The sequence below is a fragment of the Peromyscus californicus genome, unplaced genomic scaffold (assembly GCF_007827085.1).
Source record: "Peromyscus californicus insignis strain IS unplaced genomic scaffold, ASM782708v3 Scaffold_6__1_contigs__length_162567912, whole genome shotgun sequence".
In the NCBI taxonomy this organism is placed as follows: domain Eukaryota; kingdom Metazoa; phylum Chordata; class Mammalia; order Rodentia; family Cricetidae; genus Peromyscus; species Peromyscus californicus.
Window position 1 is genome coordinate 133554152 of NW_026294584.1, and position 21333 is coordinate 133575484.

The 21333-nt window shown below is 43.6% G+C and overlaps 1 protein-coding gene across 1 annotated transcript in view; it reads right to left on the reverse strand.

The window, feature by feature from the left end:
- Cacna1c (calcium voltage-gated channel subunit alpha1 C) overlaps nucleotides 1-21333 on the reverse strand; it is a 558454-nt gene that overhangs the window by 168596 nt on the left and 368525 nt on the right. Inside the window, exon 6 of the mRNA XM_052721999.1 lies at nucleotides 4218-4376. Coding sequence (XP_052577959.1) covers nucleotides 4218-4376 — 159 coding nt within the window. The remainder of the gene's footprint in view (nucleotides 1-4217; nucleotides 4377-21333) is intronic.

A 21333-nucleotide genomic window follows, 5' to 3' on the forward strand; every position in this document is an offset into this window, starting at 1 on the left:
AGTCTGTCCCAGATCTTCAGTTACTAAAACAGTAGAAATGGGGAAGGGGTGGGGTACTGCCAAAGCCAGCTCTAAGTGCTCGCAGGGAGGAAAACGGATTCGGCGAATTTACAAATATATGTTAGAAAAAAAATGGCACCAAGGGGCAGTGATCTCACGGATAGTGGGAGGAAAGGAATGGGCCTCGGGAAGATCGTCCACAGGCTCAAAGGCTGCTGTGCTATTTTAAATCTCCCCTGAACAATAAAAAAAAAAATCACAGAACAATTAAGAAGCAGCGATGATCCAGTAAAAATAGGTATCTATAAAAAGGAACACTTGAAAAATGTGAACGCACAGATCAGCAGGTCCCAGTGACATGCACGCCAGGGCGAGGGAACTAAGCTTAACCATGGGATGTGCTGGTTTTCTTCTGCAGGGTCATGAGGGCCTAGGTAGGAAAATAGGAGAAATAAAGCTATGTGGACTATACACTTTAGAACAGAATTGAAGAGAATAGTCAGTGTGGAAAGATCAAATTAGTGTTTGGTAAAATAAAGGAGGTTTTAGAAACGGACTCAACTTCGGCAAGAACGGAATCCTGGGGGAGCTGTCGGCAGTGTTCCAAGGAAAAACTACCAAGACAACAGCAATTACATTTTGTAGGTCTCATCTTGAAGGACAAAATAGAATGGTAGTGATTTCATTGCTAGGTTTAGCCAACAAATTCTGTGCCAGTCTCAGGGGTAATTATCGTGCTGGGGCGAGCTACCGAGTGCCTGGCTCCAGATCCCACCGGACAGATGGGACACCAGAAACAAAAGGTATCGGCATATGGCAACTTATCTGCTGAGCAACCAGGAGGATGCCTTGCAGTTGCTGGAGAGATTTCTGGAAGACAGCCTCTTCTGAGACCAGCACCATTGGACACTGGACATAGAAAGAGAAGCCTAAAGACAGAACAATAGCTCCCTGGCAGGCTCCAAAAATTCCTTGCAGGGATCTTACAAGAAACATGGATTAGAAAGTTTAGAAGACTATAAAATTCAGTCTGTGAAATAATATCAGAGTTTAAAAGGAAATATATATACATACATACATACACCATTAATATTATAACAAAGACTCACTAAGCCTTTTGTAAAATTTAAATATGACAGAAAATATGCTAATTAAATCTGAAGTCTAAAATATAACAACAACAAAAAAAAAAAACAAAATAAAAACCCAAGCAAACAAAACATCCCAAAGGTTCTATAGAACTCTGAAGCACGCCGATGCTGGTTCTGCAGGGTTTTGGACTTCCTTGTCTACAGATAGGAATGTGACAAGATCCCTGTAAGCTGTCTCTTCCTTACTGGGAATACTCACCTTGTGGGTACCAAATGATGGGTTTTTTGTTTGTTTGATTGTTTTTGTTTTTTGGGAGAAGCTAGAAGACTCTGTGTTGTGGGCAGACAGTGTGAAGAGTGAAGAGGGAGGAAGTGGGAAATTTAACTGCTCTGTTCTGAATGTGAGGCTGCTGCAGCCAGGAATCCTTGACCTCTTTCCCAGTAGTGGCTCTGGCTCCTACAGGAGCCTCATGGCACCTTTCTGAGGGACATCACTCTCATTGCCCTGACACCCTGGTCATTTGGTTTCCACCCAGGAGACTAACTGGCCTCTGAAGCTGCTGGATAGGGACTAAAAACCCATCACAGAAATGATGTCATGAGTGTTGTGGAAGGATACATGAGGTACTGCCAATGATTTTCCTGACCCTGTTTACTACCAAGGCCAGTATGGCCTTACGCTGACCCCTTCAAAAGTTGAAGCCCAGTATGGTCTTCTAAGGACAGACAAAGCAGGTCTTTGGTTCTGGAGGCGGCTTTCTACAGGACTTCTGGCTGGACTCTAGGAAGAGGTCGCCATCTTGTTTCTTGGACTATGACACTCACCATTTTCCTGCCATTTGAGGCTACTGAGACCCAGTAACAAACCTCATGATTGTAATAATTATTCAAGGCTGCATTCTGCTCACAGCCTTGCAGGACCCTTGCCAGCAGGAAAAGACATATTTCTGCCATCATCTTTCCTTTAAGATGACAGAGATGGCTGAAGGTTTTCAGCAGCTCTCCATGGTTTTGTGGTACACCACACCAATGTTTGATGGCATGGTACAGTCGCTGTCTTTGGTTCTATGACAGAACCTGTTTCTCCCTGTTTCATTGGTGAGTGTCCCACCATGAGTCACTGCCAACTTGATGGGGAATCGCTGAGATTCTGTGTCTCTGTGACAGTCTGGCGAGTTTGGGTTCAGTGGGTCACTGGTCACATAGTATAACTGCGTAAATTTACTCATGATGTGGCTCGTCCTTAAGGAGCTCCAAACAAGCTCTACCAGTAACCGAACTGGTTAAGGGTTAGCTAGAGATCAGTTAGGTAAGTTACTGGTTTGGGGTTAGCTGCAGATCAACTGAGAAAGAAGAAGGATTTGAATTAAAAGGAGACACTGATCATTATGTTGGCTGGTATTCTTTAAAGCTGGGCTGAATGTCTCAGAATTTTGGCTGAATGCAGGAACTTGCTCTTCCAATTAAAAATTATGTATCAGCTAACATATTTTAAATTGTCACCATTTTCACACAATTACAACTCAAACAATTTGGAAATTCTCTTCAGAGTGAAAATTTTAATCTTACACAGAATCTTTTTTTAAGTAAAAATAAGATGATTCTGTAAATATAGATTTATAGGTGTGGTATGTCTTGCTGTGACTCTCTGATGACTGAGCAACCTTGAAGATGCCTAGCCAGTCAACCTAGTCACAATAACCTTTGCATACTAGGTAGTGATGTTGGCTTCTGGGTGGGAGTTTTTCATCTCTCTCTGTCAAACAGATTGGTGCCATCACCCACTAGACCTAACTTGCCGCTTGGGCTAGATGGAGTGAGAGTACACAGAGGAAGGAAGTCTCAGATATCAGTGCTCTCCCTTTTCCTGAATAATGCCCAAATGAAAACGACAGACCTGCTTTTAAAAATGAAATAATGTAACAGCTTATAGCTTTGGAATCCAATGTTGTGTGTTGTATACACATACGTGTGTGTGTGTGTGTGTGTGTGTGTGTGTGTGTGTGTGTGTGTGTATAATATATATACATATATATGACTACTTTATTTGTCTGTTTAAAGCCTTATTAATTTCTGGTTTTTTTTAAGAAAGAGAAGGGTTAATAGTTCTTTTACTTTATTTTATGTATCTGAACATTTTGCTCCCATGTATGTCTGTGTATGATCTGTGTACCTGGTGCCCTCAGAAGCAGAAGAGGGTGTATAATCCCCAGGAACTGGAGTTAAAGAAGGTTATGAGCCACCATGTGGATGCTAGGAATTGAAAGTCTTCTGAAAGACTCAGTGCTCTTCACCACTGAGCCACCTCCCTAGCCTCCTGTTTAATTTTGTTAAAGGTCAAGTTAAAATACTAGCCACTTAAGAGAGCAGTCTATAGCTTATCCTGCAAGCCAAAATTCTGGTGCTTAATGAGCCAGCACTGCCTGTTAAATTCATTGATTTATGGAAGGAACACAAAGAGGGGAGGCTCAGAAAGGCAGGATTGATGGTTGTGACATGGAGCTGAATGAACCGTTTCTTCAAGGAACATAGATTTTACTGGTGGCAAGGGGGTGTTCAATGGCAGCCTCTTCATTCATTCTCTGATAAGGAGGGACACTGGGGGTTCTGCCTTTAAATGGAGAAGAAAATAGTAGCTGCAAGGGAGCCAGGGACAACTCTAAGAGGGTAGAAAGATGGGTGGTGATGGGGGTTGGTGGTACAGGCTCCCTGAAGGGCTTGGATGCTGGACCGCATTGGCGTACTACTGGATACACATGCTCAACAGTTCGTAGTGGCAGCTCACATACACAGAATCAGCTTCAAGAGTGAGAAACTGATACAAGATTGGCGCTTAGTCTTTAATTGCCTCTCTAATTGTGTAGATCCTTGACGTGGTGTATAGCAGTGCTGGACAAAGCTTACACCTGCCGTTTGAACAGAGATTTGCAGTCGTGAAAGCAGACACTGGAAATGAGAGGGGGGAAATGCCGACCCCTGCCTTTCATTGTGCTTTGAAGTGTGGGAAACTGAATGCCTCATCCAGTTCAGTAGGACAGGTGGCTGCAGCCATCCACTCCATGGGAAGCAGCTATGAGGAGAGCACCCTCCTCCTGGGTACCTGCTGCCCAGAGCCCCACCTCTTACCTATGATGCCCTCCGGGTTGTAGCAAGTCTTGTGCATCTTCCCCATGAAGAGCTCCAGGCCGATAATGGCATAGATGATGATGACGAACAGCACGAGCAGGGCGATGTGCAGCAGAGGCACCATGGCCTTGATGATGGAGTTCAGGACCACCTGGAGACCTGTGCAACAGAATCATCAACAGTAGCAGCGGCAGAACCTCCGCCTCCTCTTTTGAGCCAGTGCTGCCTTAGGTACCACGATAACATGGCCTCCTGCAATCTTCTTAACAACTCGAGTGGGAGTCACCCGTCCCGTGTTTCAGATGAAGAAACAGAGGCTCAAGGTCACAGCCCATGAATGAAAGAGCGAGAATCTAAATTCAGGTTGGCTTGACTCCAAATCTGTCCTGGAGGCACATCCAAATAAAAGGATCAGCAGATGCTGTACTTCCAAGGGGGAGAACATGTTGTTTTCATCTGCAACTATCAAGATTTTAAATAGCCCATCTCAGAGACAGTGTGTTTTCTCCTAGAGCTCAGCACAAAGAGAACTCACTGTGACTACCCACAACCACACAGGACTTAGTCATCTCACCAGGCTTCTCTGTGGTGGATTACTAGAGCCTATCATCAGCCCACCTGCTCTAAAACACAGATCAGCCCGATGGGAAGGAATCCAGGAGGGTGTGATATCCAGTGAAGAAACTACCTTCCCAGCAGGATACATCTGAGAACTACTGTATTAGGACCAACAGTGTAGCTCTAAAGGTACCCTTTTAGTAGTAAATAAGGGGACCACTGAGTAGTACACAGTTCTATCAGGGGATACATCATCTGAATGTCTCACACTCAAAAGCTCCATAGAAAGGGACTTCTTATTTAACAGCATGGAGTTTTGGTTTGGGAGATGAAGAAAGTTCTGCAGATCAGACGACACTGGAGCAAATATACAGAGAGCCCCTGAGCCACACTCATCTTCTCAGGGTACCCCAGAGTCCCCAGAGTTGGCAGGCTTGTTCTGATGTTCTAGGGGAGAGGGCTGGGCATTTAAGGGGTTGCACTAGGGATGCTCACTAGGAATGTTACCAGGAAAGGGCTGTGGCAAGATGATGAGGGATGATGACAGCTTACTCTGGAGCCTAAAGCAGTTCCTGCGAGCTTTCTGTGAACAGCAAGTACATTGGCATCCACGTTCCAGGAGAGCAGGGTGAAGACAGTCACACAGAACACCATCCCGAGGGCACCTCCGGCACCCACAGGACAGCAAAGCCCCTGAAGTCCCACACGGGGCTGGCATGTTTATAGTGTCTTCATAGGACTTATCACCTTTTCCCATCCTCTCAGATACCAAGATCTTTCTGTTCTGCTCTGTTCTGTTCTTTGACACTCATCCATGGCCCTGCAACCCTGTATAGCTACAGCGGGCCACATTTCTCAAGCCCCTAAGCACTCACCAAAGCTCTGAGCTGTGGCCAGTAGTTTTCACAAGACTAATTAGAAGAACTCTCCCCAGCTATTAAGCCAAGCCAAGGAAAAGGAAAAAAAATAAAAAAGAAAGCTAGAATAATGTTACCTGTGAATTAATGTGAGCACTTTGCAGGCTCCCATTAGAGCAAGATGTTTTCAGATCCAAATGATTCCATTAATTAGCAAGTTGTATACACATTAGCATTAAAGTCTGCCAGGCCATGAGGAAAGTTGAGTTGCAAAGCAACTTCCAGAAAAGGCTGATAGGTGCCGAGGAGCCTTCTAAGTACTCCCCACAGAAGCTAGGAACCCCATCTTGGCTGCTGGGCCACCAGGGCGACATCAGGCCTCCAGCACCAGCCTCAAGTGCCAAGAAACAGACAGGTGACAGACACAGAAATAGCTGTGACCTGGAAGGAAGCCAGACAGGCCACACAAAGAGCCACTCAGGAACCTTCAGTGCCTCTTAGGAGGAAGACCAGGACATCCTAGTGCTCTGCAAGGCACCGTAGGGCGCAGCCCATCCCCCTCTCCATACAGTCCCTGCCCTATCCCTCTCTCTGGATTTCAGTCAAGTAGCTTTCCTCTTAGATTCAAAGATGCCTCAGCCATGTGCCACAGAACGTGTGGTACCCGAGGACTAAAGCGGAGCTCAAAGTGCCTGTTGCTTGCTGACATCATGACTGTCGTAACACTGACCAAGACACGTACCCCTCACATGACTGCGGTGCTTCCTATGACAATCACATGACACACCCAGTTATGGACAGTATGTCATACTTAAAGATGATAGTTGATGGCGGTGTGACTTCTTAATGTGTTTACTGTACTGTTGGAGTTTGATCTCTGGGGGTCCCATGGATGAAGGAGAGAATCGACACAAGTTGCCTTCTGACCTCCACATGTGTGCTGTGGCACACCACACACACACACACACACACACACCACACATACACACCACACACACACACACACACACACACACACACACACACACACACACACACACACACCACACACACAGACACACACACCACACACACCACACACGCCTCACACACACACACCACACACACACACACACACACACACACACACCACACACGCCTCACACACACACACACCACACACACCACACACGCCTCACACACACACACACCACACACATACACACACCACACACACACACACACACACCACACACACCACACACACACCACACACACACACACACACACACACACACACACACACACCACACACGCCTCACACACCACACACACACACACACACACACACACACACACACACACACACACACCCCACTTAACAGATGAATGAAGTAACATGTTTAAGTCATTTTGAAATGCTCGTGATGAATGGTGTGGTGACAGCAGGAAGTACAGCATCTTGTACTTGCTCCATCTCTGTATGAAGAGGCCACCTCCAGCAACTGACCTGTACCAAGGAGGCTTGTGATAGGTCATTCACTCGATGATGGAAACACCTAGTGTACCTTTCTCAGACACAGCATCATTAAGGATGGTGCGGCTGTATTTCTACCCCACCGCCCAGCCAGGGGCCTAGTCCTTCCCCTCAGGATGCCTTCTCTGAATGTTCTCGGGCACCAGTTCTCCAGCTCTCAGCCCAAGCAGCTCCCTCCCCAAGAATCCTGCAAGCCCCTCATCAGAGCCATTTCCTCTGATATATGCCCTCTCAGAACCATTTGCTTTCCTTTGTAACATTCCATTTGAATTGTATGTTTTGAATGCCGTGTGTGTTACAGGGATTTAAAACCATTTATGTCTGTCTTTCCAATTAGGTGGCATTTTGTGAAGATAGACTGTGCCTGCTCTTTTCATCACACTGGGTAAATATTTACTGACAGCATGAGAAGTGTGTCCTCTGAGTGGCCGTACCACAGGGCCGGGTTCTAGAGTAGTGGAGTCAGTTGTCCAGTAGGTGTAGGATGGACAGTTGACTTCATGAACCATGAGGCACCACCAGGAAGATACCAACCGGGAGTCATAGCAGCCCATGTGTTTCACTCCATCATCAACAGCACCAATGAGGTATACGCTCTGTTCCTTGTGCCCCCTACCTCTTTGGTGGACATACCATGCACATGAGCATCAGCACTAAAGGTTCATTACCCAGACTCTCCTGCCAACCAGATTCCAAATCCTGCTAGCTTGATTTTCAACTATTAATAGATATGCATAAATTATTTTACTATATAAATAATACATGCTTATTACAGAGAAAACAGAAAATGCTTATGAAAGAGAAATTAGAAAACGTAGTTGGGAGAGGTACAATCACTCACTGTCTCGACCTCACAGAGAGAAGATCACTTAGCTTTTCATGTATGTTTGGGGGGACTTCAGTCCATGACTTTCCCCCCACATCACCAACCTTTCCGATGTTCAGTTAACCAACTTTCCAACTCTCATGCCTTCCCTGTCCTCGTGCAGGAGCCAGATTGCTCTTACCAAAGGACACACGGAGGCATGTCACTTTTGAAAGTGCATCGGTGATCCCTGTCATTAACAGAGTCAAGTTCACCTCCTCCTGTGCTGTTCTGGCTTCTACGGTTCCTAGTTTCTCCTTACACTCCAGCAGCATGCCCAGCCATCTGGAGGTCCCTGGCTTCATGCCTCCCTGCCTGAAATGCTGCTCCCTGCCTGCCCTATCCAGAGCTCCTGGAGTCTCAGCTCGTCTTCCCACCTTTGTATTCAGGAGTGTCGCAGAACTCTTAGAGGGAAATAGTACTAAGCACAGGGTGTCTTCAGAAAGCAAAGGGGCAGCAACCAAGGGGTCAGCAAAGAGAGCAGCTGTGCAGAAAACTGAAAGTTACATCAGCAGAGAAGACGCATGAGGTGGGACAAGGACACAGGCGACAGGGCTTGTGGCTATCAATCATTCTCCCATGACTTAAGGGGCTGTTCTGAGGACAGTGGAGATAATTGTTTGGGTATGACCACAGGATGGAAGGAGGACTAACTAGCAAGTATCCAGGAACAAACAGAATCTTCCAAGAACATACCTGTGTGCAGGTGGCATGGGGTCTCAGGATCCGCATGGTAACTCACTGAATGAAAGAATGAACTCTTGTGAAAGGGCTTGGGGGATTGCAAAGACTGGGTGAAAGATTCCACGGACACATCAGAGCCCTGGGACCCCCTGAATCATGTCCTGAGAACACCCCAGCTGAGGTGCAGTCATCGTGACTCTATCTGACCTTCTGGTCACAACTCAGAGAGCTAGATGCTACAAACCATAGCTGACAAAGTGCCACAAAGAGAGGAAATGGCCCGATTACAGGGGCACAGCTAGTGGATGGTGGCATTAGGAGCGGAAGACAATTCTGATTCGGTTTGTCTGGGGTAGGACATGAGTTTGCATTTCTAACCAAGTTGCAACAAATACTAATGCTACTTGCTGGTTCAGCCACCACTATGCAAGGCAAGGAAGGTCCCAGAGCACCTGGTCAGCCAGGAGCCACAGCAACTGCAGCCACAGCCTTCCTGAGAGCTCCGAAGCAGTTCCAATACCGCGGTAGGTGTGAGTAGATTCTAGTAATATCACACCTGTACGTGATTTGTAATTAGTAAAACGTGAAATATCCACGCTAGGTAGATACTGAAAATCACACCGCCAGCCTGACTATACTACAGACTTCTCTATTATGTTGTTTGTTTACTTAGTTTTGGACATATGAGCACTGCAGAGGATGACATATTCCTGTACCCTTCACCCGGGAGCGTAAGTGATGGGCACTGGGGCCACTATTTCTGGCAGCAGTAAGAGCCATTCAGCAGAGTTATGGGTGAGGCCAATGACAGTATCCAATACTACAGTATGAGAGCCATGTGCTTAGCGTACTTTTTCTCGGACAGTGGCCTCTACCCTTATCACTCTTGCCTAGTCAGCATCCTCAGGGCTGCTCACCACCTCTCGCCAGCCAGCCTCGGCCTGTGTCGCCACCACTCTTTCCTCGCCTAGTTGCCCATGATACATCTTCTCTTAAAAACTCTTCTCGTCCCATCTCTAACAACTGTAGCTTTAGTTCTTCTTGACCTGGATAATTAATTCTTCTCCTTCATTCCCTCCTTCCAGGACCCTTTTAAGTCAGAAGCAAAGAGGCAGGCCTGTCCACAAGCAGTTTCCAGCTAGACAGGGAGGCAAACATGTGGCCGGCTGTTTGCAAAGCCAGCTAACCATCGTCCCAAGAATTATAGCTGAGTGCGAGTGATGTAAGTACAGCTACTTATGCATGAAATTCTCAAATAAAAAATTAAAAAAACTATAACCAAAGACTTGCCTATTACTATAGAAACTTCCTAAAACATAAATACATACAAAACTTGAAATGAAATTAACCTTTGACAGGGGGACAATACCCCAACTAGACACTATATGGCTAACAAATAAAAACCCCAGTAGCAGGAGTGAGTTTTATCTTTTTTAATTATTTGCCAGTGGAGTCCCACAGACCCCCAAACATTACAGGTTATTGCCATTGTTCTTGGTTAACCCCCAGAATTTGATGGTAAGACCCTATTGCCGATGACATACTCTAAACTTGAGTCATGAAACATGGAGAGATGAAGTAGGCATTTGGAAACCTCATCCCTACTGGCTAGCTTTCATAGTGCTGGAAGTGCCAATGTATGCTACCAGAGGAAAAACCAAACGAATCATCAGTCTTCATCAACCCAACTGCAAACCCTCTGGGCCACAGCAATGACTGCCTTGGCAAGATGTGCCACCCACTGGTGCAACGGTGGCATGAAAGTGGGTCACCAACCACTTCCTGATTGGATTTAAGGCCTGATTCACAAGATGGAATCTGTACCTGGCACCACTGTTAAGGTAAAATAAATAAATAAATAAATAAAACCTGTGGCTAGACAGTTATAGGCTCCAGGAAGAACGTACTACTATTAGTCCACTAAATGAACATATTTAAATAAACCAAGTCCTAGTGACTTACCAGTATACCTGAAGATTGGTGGGCCCTCGTCAGAGAAGTTTCTTCTTGCAGTAGATGGTAATGAACACAGAGAGTAAGAGAATGATTAGCCCTAAATGTGATATTGATGTCACACCCCTCCAAGGCTCAGGGATCTCCATAGAAGAGAGAGAATAATATGGTAAGAACCCAAGGTAGCAGACTCATATAAGCACGCAGTGCTTTCTGGACACCGAAACACAGAGGCCCACGTGAGCTCACAGCAGCTCTGACAGTATGCACAAGATTGCTCAAGTTTAAAGTCAGACAAAATATCAGCACGGAGAGGGGAGGGGAGCACGAAGTTCCGCCCCTAGACCGGGAACTACTGGCATTTAATAGCTATTGGAGAGGAAGGGTGAGTTCTCTTTAAGGATATGACCCTTGGTAGGTGAACCATATTTCAGGGCAGGCCCCACAGTAAAGAGTATTTAGGGAACACAAACTGGGTTTGGAAGAAAGAAAGAAGGAAGGAAGGAAGGAAGGAAGGAAGGAAGGAAGGAAGGAAGGAAGGAAGGAGGGAAGGAAGGAGGGAAGGAAGGAGGGAAGGAAAGAAAGGACCCAAAGTTGGATAGGAGTTGTAAGAGGTAAATATCGACAAAATACATTGTATGAAATTCTCAAAGAATTAATAAACGAATTTTTAAAAAATAGTTCAGTAGTCAAAGTCAAAATCTACACCAACATTTTCTTTGTCTTCTCTTCTAACTTTACATCATGCGTCTCCTACCATGTCCTACCAACCCATCAAAGTCACAGACCTAAACTTGAGTTTGTCTCCTTAAAATCAGTCCCTATAAACATGAAAATGTGCAGTCATTTAGGCCTGCCTGTTTGTTTATTCGTTTGTTTTTGTTTTTGAGACAGGGTTTCTATGTGTAACAGCATCGACTGTCCTGGAACTCTCTCTGTAGACCAGGCTGGTGTTGAACTCACAGAGAGTTGATTTCTTTTGAGACAGGGTTTCTATGTGTTATCAGCTCTGGCAGTCCTGGAACTCTCTCTATAGACCAGGCTGGCCTTGAACTCACAGAGATCCGCCTGCCTCTGCTTCCTGAGTGCTGAGATCAAAGACATGTGGCACTGCCGCCCGGCTTAGGCCTGCTTCTTAAACACAGCATCTGTCATTGCCAGTTTCCACTGCAGCCACTGCTGTTCCTCCTGTCTCCTGCTTGGATCGGAACACAGGACGTTCTCTCTATTTCTTATACCCCAACCCATTCTGCGGCCTCACCCATGATTCATTCCTAAATGTTGCTTCCATCACATCACGGCCCAGACCAGAAGCCTGCAGAAGTTCTCCACCTAGATGGCAGCTACCAAGTCCTCTTCTACAGGATTTGCATGTAGTAGAACTGAAAACTTCTTTTGAAAAAGGATTAACTCTCAGGATAGTAGGTCCCAGCAAGAAATGAGCAGCACACTCAGATCAGGAGCATCCCCAGGGCTCCCTTTTCTATGTAGGCAAGGGCAAAAGGACCACAGGCAGAGTAATATTCTGGGGGAGACAGTAATCACCCTCATCCTGAAGAGGTGACAGGGAGCAAGGTAGCAAAGACGACCTGGTGATGCTTCCCAAGGAAGGATCTGGGAGCACAATATCGGGGTTCTACAATACCCTCTTCCCTCCTGAGTTTCCACTTGCTTCTCCATCCACTGAACCCAACCGGAAGCTGGCAGGAAAGGCAGCTTCGTAAGACAGTGCCTTCAGCTGGCATACCTGGCCAGACAGCAGAGCGGGGAGGGCTGGAGAGCCAATAAGGCAAAGCTAGAATGGGGAGCAAAGTGTCAGCGCTTCCATGTGGCACCATCACCCATCCATTAAAGTCAGCAGGTGTTTCTCTGTTTGGAAGCTGGCTGAGATTTGTGAGTCAATAGCTTCCTTCTGAGGGAGTGATAATAAACAACCTTTGACCCTAACTCACTAGTCAACTCTAGGTCCTCATCCCAAAGCTGTACTTACCCCAGGGTAGAGCACATGACCTACCAACACTGGTGGATGTGCTAGTCACAAGCACCACGAATTATGACTACTGACTCATACTTGCTTCTGATCTATAGACACCTGTTCATACTCACTAGAAATTAAGAGACATGATGAATCTCACAGAACTGAAGTCTGATTTCCTTTAGCTAATGAGACAATAGACACTTTTAAATAGTCTCATAAGTCTAATAGCTTTTGAAAGAAAATAGGTCTGAAGCTTGGAAGGGGGGTAATAACTTGTTCTTAGGTTAAGGAGTAATGGCCGCACAGAGCTTAGGGATGCTAGCGTATTCTCTTTCTGGAAGAGTCTTCCTGTTGCATGGGAGGAGTTCTTGCCTGTATTGTTTCCTAGAGTCCCACATCTTAGGATTTTGGCATGTTGTCATGTAGATGTCCATGTTCAATTATTTTCAGTGTAATCCTTCCATTCAAATGTATTTCTGTACACAATAGAGATTTGCTGAACTCCAAGAGAAGGGGTATCCCTGGGAAAGACGGTGGTTACCCTGCTGACTAATGACTTTGAAACAGAAAGGATCATTAAAGTATTCACCTTCAGTGGGCTCTGTATTTTTATATTGGCAATCTGGGTTAGAGAGAGAGGCTCAGAGAAAAGGACATAAAAGAAATCCTGATGTCAGAAGAAAATTGAACAAGGAAGAATGGAGACAAGGTGACTGGAGTTAGCTATGCTTCCTGAAGATTCGCACATGCTAGACACTGTGCTAGTGTGTTCTATACATTATGCTACTGAAATCCCCCCACAGCCCTCCTAGATAGAAATGAACCAAGGTTTGGATGTAATAAATAACTTGTCCAAGTCTATACATCCACTCAATGGTAGAGCTGAAGTTAAAACTTTGAAACTCACACTCCTTAGTAACAATCCAAGCAAAAAAAATGACAAACAAATTGCAAATAAGCCCCGCCCATGCTGCTCCATGTCAGATGATGTTCTCTGTCCTCTGGTCCCCAGTGAGGCCTCATAGTGCTTAACAGCACATCTCCCATGATAACTCCGATTGACCAGACATCCCCCCATCACACCGTGCCATCCTTTCCCTCCTCCTGCTGCTTGCAAACTGTGTCTTTCAGACATAAGCAGAGCAGAAGCAACCTGCCTTGGGCAACTTCCGGGGGCTCAGAGGCATCATCAGTTCCTACTATTTCTTATTCTCTTTTAAAAACTGCAAAAGTAAGGGCGTTACACAAAGTGATTTGTCACAGGCCAAGCAACCAGCTTACTGCCACTCAGGACAAAAGAGATCATTCCTAGCTCCTGTCCTTCTCTGTCAGCATCCTCCATTATGTCAGGATAGTCACTGCACTGACAAGTTAATATGTAATTAATCATATGATAACAATTGTGAATAAATGTAGAAGAAACATTTAATAAAATTCAATAACCGCCAATTCTTTAGTCTTATACTTTTCTGGATTGCTCATTTTTTCTCCTTTTTTAAAAATAAATATTTTTATTTTATAATTAATTTAATTTTACATATCAGCCACAGATTCCCCTGTCCTCCCTCCTCCCACCCCTCAGCCTTCCCCCACTAATCCACTTTCCATTCCCACCTCCTCCAAGGCAAGATCTCCCCTGGGGAGTCAGCCCAGACTGGTAGATTCAGTTAAGGCAGGTCCAGTCCCCTCTTCCCTGCACCAAGGCTGAGCAAAGTGTCTCAGCATAGGCCCTAGGTTCCAAAAAGCCAGCTCATGCACCAAGGACAGGTCCCGGTCCCATTGCCTGGGGGTCTCCTAAATATTTGAAAATAATCAACTGTCTCACTTATCCAGAGGGCCTGGTCCAGTTCCATGAGGGCTCTTCAGCTATTGGTTCACAGTTCATGTGTTTCCGCCAGTTTGGCTATTTGTCCCTGTGCTTTTTCCAATCATGGTCTCGATATCTCTTGCTCATATAATCCCTCCTCTCTCTCGCCAATTGGACTCCTGGAGCTCCACCTGGGGTTTGGCCGTGGATCTCTGCATCTGCTTCCATCAGTCACTGGATGAGAGTTCTATCATGATAGCTAGGGTATTCAGCCATCCGATCACCAGAGTAGGTCAGCTCAGGCACTCTCTCGATCATTGCCAGTAGTCTGTAGTGGAGGTACCTCTGTGGATTTCTGGGGACCTCTCTAGCATTCTGCTTCTTCCTATTCCCATGGGGTCTTCATTTATCATGGTATCTCTTTCCTTGTTCTCCCACTCCTCCTGATCCAGCTGGGACCTCCCACTCCCCTAAGCACTCTTTCCCTCAACCCTTGCCCTCCATTACCCCCTCACATCCAGTTTGCTCATGTAGATCTCATCCATTTCTCTGTCGCTGGGCGATCCCTGTGTCTTTCTTAGGGTCCCCTTTACTAGGTAGCCTCTCTGGAGTTGTGAGTTGCCATCTGGTTATCCTTTGCTTTACATCTAGTATCCACTTATGAGTGAGTACATTCCATGTTTGTCTTTCTGAGTCTGGGTTACCTCACTCAAGATGATACTTTCCCCTTCTTGTTGAATCTTCTTTCTCTATCCTCTCTACAGCTCAATAATTCTGGTTTCAGCTGAGTCAACATTGACTTTGACAATGTTTTTCTACTTTAGCTTTTGTATCCTTCAGTTCTAAACTTACATCTGGTTGTTTCCCACATCTTCCAGTTCTCTGGGAAACTACTGACTTTGTCTTTGATGTCTTTAAATGCAGCAAACAACATTCCACATCCTCTAGCTGGCTAGTATCAGTACCTGGGTCTCCTGTGCATCTCCTTCTCTATAGACTTTGCTTATTTTCACTTATTTATTTTGCTTACCTGTGTACCTAGTTATTTTGTATAATGAGGCAGACCTTATTTTCAAAAAACTGCTTTTCAAAATAATTTGACAGCTTTGATGGTGTGGTATCTCCCCAGAGACATTTCACAATTGTTACTGTCAAACATCTTTTCCTAGTGCTACACAATTCAGAAGATTTTCCCAGCATATCAAATGCTGTGTTCATTGGGACAATTGGTCCAAATTACTTCACCTGATATTTCCAAAAGAAAGAGTAGCCTGAACTTCTGAAGAGCAACATCATGTGGGGAAATCCCCCCACTGTTTTCCTGCAGACATCACTCCCAGAGCTAGAGAATTTGGTCTATGAATGCCCGTATAGATTCTAGAAGGTTCTCTGGGCCATACCTTGGCTACTTTTAGAAAAAAATTTCTGGAGACGGTCTATCTGCAGAGTGATCATCTATGATAAGGTTAGACAGAAGGGCAGGCAAGATGGTCTGGTCATCTCATTGTAGGTTTTTATTCTTTTCTTAAAAAAGCAGAGAAAGTGCAGCTTTGAGGTAAAATGATGAATTTTTCTCATGGGTTTGGTGGTAAATCACTCACTACAGTGCTACCAAACTGAGGTACCGAACTAGCCCTTTACATCTTTATACCTATTTCTCCAACAAATACTTTTCTATCCATTCACAACTTTCTCTCTCCTAGATGAGATACTGTGAAATCAAGAACTATGTTTTTGGTTGCTGTCTACTCATGGTGATATCTGTCCATTCTCCTATACAGTTTAAACAAAATGTTCATCATATCTTCATTCTGGTCCAACTAATACATCAATAGAAACTCTGCTACTGATAATTTTCATGGAGGGGAACCCTCCAAACTTAAAAAAAATCATATAATAAAAAAACCTGTATGTTTTTCAGGTTGAGAAGATGGCTCAGTAGAAATGGAATTTGAAGGCTGAGGGGATTAGTTTTTCAACTGATCTACACCAACAAGAATAAAACCAAGTCTACACAAGCTCAGAATCTGAGCTACTTGCTGAAGTATTAAAAAGCTTAGCAAGATGGTAGATTATAGTCTCTGTAGTATATTATCCATGATTCCAGTGCTCATAAAAATCACCAGGTACACAAAGAAATGGGAAAATGTGATATATATCCAACACAAAATAAGACTGTCTAGATGTTAGACTTAACAGACAAATATTTTTAGATAGTTGTTATATGCATGCATGTATGTGCACACACACATGCATGCACACTCAAACACACATAAGAAAATATATCTAGTGAAATAAGTATATTGTATTAAAGAGGGAACAGAGGCATGCCATAGGTATTTGGGGGACTATATTAAATAATGACACCTAACGTAGGGCCTAAAACCTGAGAAAGCTTTAAAAAAAAGATTCTAAAATGGAGCTAAAAACAGCTTCCTAGTTGTGTCTCTCAGGTCAGTTGTGAGCTACAGTATGGCAGGTTTACAGTGGTGTGTGGGCTTGAGTGCAGCATGGTGGATTTCTGCCACGGTACACAGTGGCATCTCCAAGCCACACAGTGCACTGCATCCTGACAGATTTAGCTTTTCCTAGTACAGGAAAAAAAGAGGCTTCTGGGCATGCTGCTGGATGGAAGCACAGACCCACTGATTCCCATAGTCAGCAGTGAGCCTGGTTCCCAGAGCTGGCAGTAAACGTAGTTCTGCCATGTTGGGAAGCTGAGGTAGGTGGAGTCAGCAGCCCAGGCTGCCATTTCAGTCCTAGTGATGCTGCAGTTTAAAGCAATAGATTCACAGTAAGGAAGATTCAGATTGGAACAAGACTTTAAATGTATGTAGGCTTGGAAGAGAGAAGAAAGTGAATATAGACAGTTATATAAAGAAATCGTTTTAAAAAATAAAGTCTTTAAAGAGACAGTAAAGGTAGTATAAAAAATAAGCCACTAAAGATGGATATTACACAGAGAATCTGGATTGTGTTGTCCTTGATATTTTTAACTGCAGAAAGACATTTGAATGTAAAGCCTGCTCAGTTAAACCAATATGTATATTTTAAAGGTATCTTGACTTTAAAATTTGGATATAAGGATATGTTGCTTTGGAAAGGAGGCTCTGCTTTTGTTTCCACAGGAAGCAAGAGGCTATGGATTTGTTCCAGGTTTAGATGGATCAGATTTGATCAATCCAGACCTCCTGAACCTTAACAGGTGTTACCTATCAACAAAGGTCATAGCCAGTCTTCCCAGGACTTGACATATTTTCTCAGGATCCTCATAAGATTACCCACTATCAGCAGGAAGTAGCCTAGAACACTACGCCCACATTCCCAAAAATAGATTATGGATGTTTGTCTATGTTTAGGTTGTTGGTTACAAATTGTTATTGGTCATAGTCAATCTCTTTCTAAAAAAAGAAAGAAGGTATGATATAAAAATAAAAGATATAGATATGACAGGATAAAAGGGTAGATTATTGAATCTACTTTTAAAGAGCAACAAGTTGCTTAAAATATTTTACATTGCTATGGATTTTAGTTTACTAATACAAATTTAAAGTTATTTTTGTTATACTGTATGTATATTTCTACTCTTGTTTAAGGTATTATGTTTGTGCATCTCATTAAAATTACAATGTATAATTAAGAAATACAGATTAATAATTAGACATCTATGATAGTCAAACTTATAGTCATGTTAGTTAAGTTTTCTAGGTATACATAGGTATAATTCAATTAGGTAGATAATCTTCAAACACTTCAAAGATCTACAGAATATGACATTTAAAATGTTTTAAAAACTTAAACTTTCTGGACAATGAGACACGTCTGCTCCTGACAGCACTGATTTACTTCAGAGAGGAGGATGGGCATTGAAGACACTTCATATGAAGTTTATCTTCTTCTTGGCAAAAATAGACATTTGGGCAAGAAACTGTTCTTGCCTGGACTGCTTGACAAAATGTTGCATCGACTAGACATGTAGGACCCATAGGAAGGTGATCACTGAACTTTGCAAGGCAAAAATGGTCCTTTAGATTCCTGCTTCTCAGAAGAAACAGTCAGACATTCTACAGGACACAGAGAGAAGTGACTAAGAGACTCTAGGCCTATGGGCTGAAGATGGATGCTCCAACATTGCAGAAGAACTTTGGGTGACTGTCCAGGCAAGCAGGCAGCTGTCTCTGTCATTCTAGATTTTTGAAAGTTGCTTACAATGGACTTCCTGTTTACTTAGGTAATATTATATCCTTCTGATGTCTTTGATGTAGTTAAAGACTAGATAGTTATAATTATGGTTTTCCTTAGTTATGATAAAAGGTAAGTTAGATATAAAACCTTATAGGGTAAATAGAATATTTCCTTGAATTTTACAAATATAGACTAGATATTGTAACTGTAATTCTTGCTTGATAACTGTTTTGTTATATATAATTTTACTATGTTAAAGTTAAAACTTTCCTTTTTAATTAAACAGAAAAGGGGAAATGCTGTGGAATAATGCTTTTGTACACTGGTTTAATAAAATACTGATTGGCCAGTACCCAGGCAGGAAGTATAGGCAGGATAAACAGACAAGGAGAATTCTGGGAAGAGAAAAGCTGAGTCAGGAGATGCCAGCAAGCCGCCCAAGGAGCAACATGTAATGGGACGCAGGTAAAGCCACAGAACATGTGGCGATACATAGATTAATAGTTATGGGCTAATTTAAGATACAGAGCTAGCTAGCAAAAGCTTGAGCCATGGCCATGCAGTTATAATTAATATAAGCCTCTGTGTGTTTACTTGGGCGAAAGTGAGTGGGAGGGATTTGTCCCGACTGCCGGCAGGCCGGGACACAGGAAATCTTCCAACTACAGGGAACCAAATTAAAATTCTATAATTAAAAATCAACTGAACTAAAGACTAAAATAAAAAACTCACTGAATAAGCTCAAGGAGGATAGAGACAGCAGAAGAAGAAAAACTAACAAACAAAAGCAAGTGAACTGGAATGATAAAAGAAACTATCCAAGCTGTGGAACATAGACCAAAAAAGAAGTTGGGAAAAAAAAGAACAAATCTTTAAGGAAAAACGGAATAATCTGTGTTGGCTAAACGTGTGCACTTGGAGTTCCAAAATAAGAGTGAGGGTGGAGCAGAAAACAGTGTCTAAAGACGTCACAACCCACTTATACAGCAGAGACCCAGAACTGGCAGGTGAACAGGCACATAAAAGTCTGTGTTTCAGTTTCTTCTGTAATTTACTTAAGCCATCTGATTGTTTATTGTGAAACAGTAACATGGGGCATGACTATAAAATATGTACACCAACAGGACAGAAGGTTGTAATGAAATTATGCTATCATAAAATTTTAAGAGTATTCCATTTGCAACTGTACATGTAAGATCTACTAGTTTCATTGACTATAATCTGTATTTCAGAAAAGCTGGTACATTCTGGATCTTGACTACATCCCAAAGGTCCATGCATTAAAGGTGTGGTCCCGGGGATGGCATTGAGAGGCGGTGGAAGCTTCAGAGGCGGGACCTAGTGCAAGTCTTGGGGTCACTGGAGTGTTGTTACTTTGAGGGGGATTGTGAGACTCCAGTCTTTCTCTCACTTTCTGGTCACAAACTGAGATTTTGCCCTGCTGTGTGCACCTCACTGTTATGGCCCATCCCCCACAGGCCCAAGAGCAACTGCATATAGTTCTTTCCCAGACAGAAAGTATCACTGAAATTCAGAACTTAACAATAGCAATTAGTTGGATGAACCTTGAGTGGTTGGAGTACATGCAGAGAGGGAATTACTGCAGGGAGTTATGTCTACCAAAGTTGCTTCAGTTCTGACTGTGATTGAGCAACAAACACCTGGAATTTATCTTTGTGTATGCTCTGCAGGGGCAGCTAGTCTGTTTTGAATTTGTTCTAAAGTCCAAAATTATCTGTCTTTGTGACTGAGAATACTGTTACTTTCCTGTGTCAGTTATGAAAAATATTCTAATATTATTAGAATTATACAGCTTAAACAGAAATCATCTTCCTGACCATCCACAGCAGTATGTGTGTCCAAAGATATAAAGCACACTACCAATGGACTGTGGAAAGAACCCCACAGCTGTTCTTTTTAGGTAGGTGAGTGGTGGCACATGAGAAAGTTACAGACAGAAAACAACCTGTTTCTACAGCCAGTGACCCCACAGACTTTGCCTAGTGGGGCTCCCCAACAGAGAGTTATTCATCGGGTGGGCTGACCTGTTAAATACTAGTTGTCACCTGCTGTATACTCCCACGGCCTCTGGTAAAGCCATTACTACCAGCAGCTCTCAGCACTTTCAATGACATAGAATTTCATTGCCATTGGGAGTCTATCTGTTTGTTTTATTTTGCTATAATCAGCTCTTAATTCCTCCTGTGTACATCTCCAGGACTATACTGTCCTTTCTTTTTTAATGTCCTTCCTTGTTTGTCCACTGAGATTCATTCCAAAATTCTACTTCCTCTAGGAAGGCTTTCTGATCCTCAGTCCCTACTCTTGGATGTATGGCATCACCAAAGCTTACTCATCATGGCACTCCTTACTCCTTACCTAAACAGTTTTTGGGATGTCTTGTTTTTATTCTACATATCATTTTTAATGAGTATTTTTTTCCTACTACAAAACCTTTGAGAACATACTTAGCAGAGATTCACGCCTGCATCTTGGCCAGCAACTTCTCCCATAAGGTAAGGTCTGGAAGAGGCTGACTCACAGGGCTGTGGGACTGGTAAGCACAGCATGTGAAATGGTTGTGGCTGAGTAGACAATGATAGTTTAAACTGCACTTAGGAGGCTTAGCTCCGTGTTGCTTTTCAGTCTGAGATGCTCGATAACCTCTGCCCAGGGAGTCCCCTGAGCAAAGCGAACAACCACTGTCCTCCTC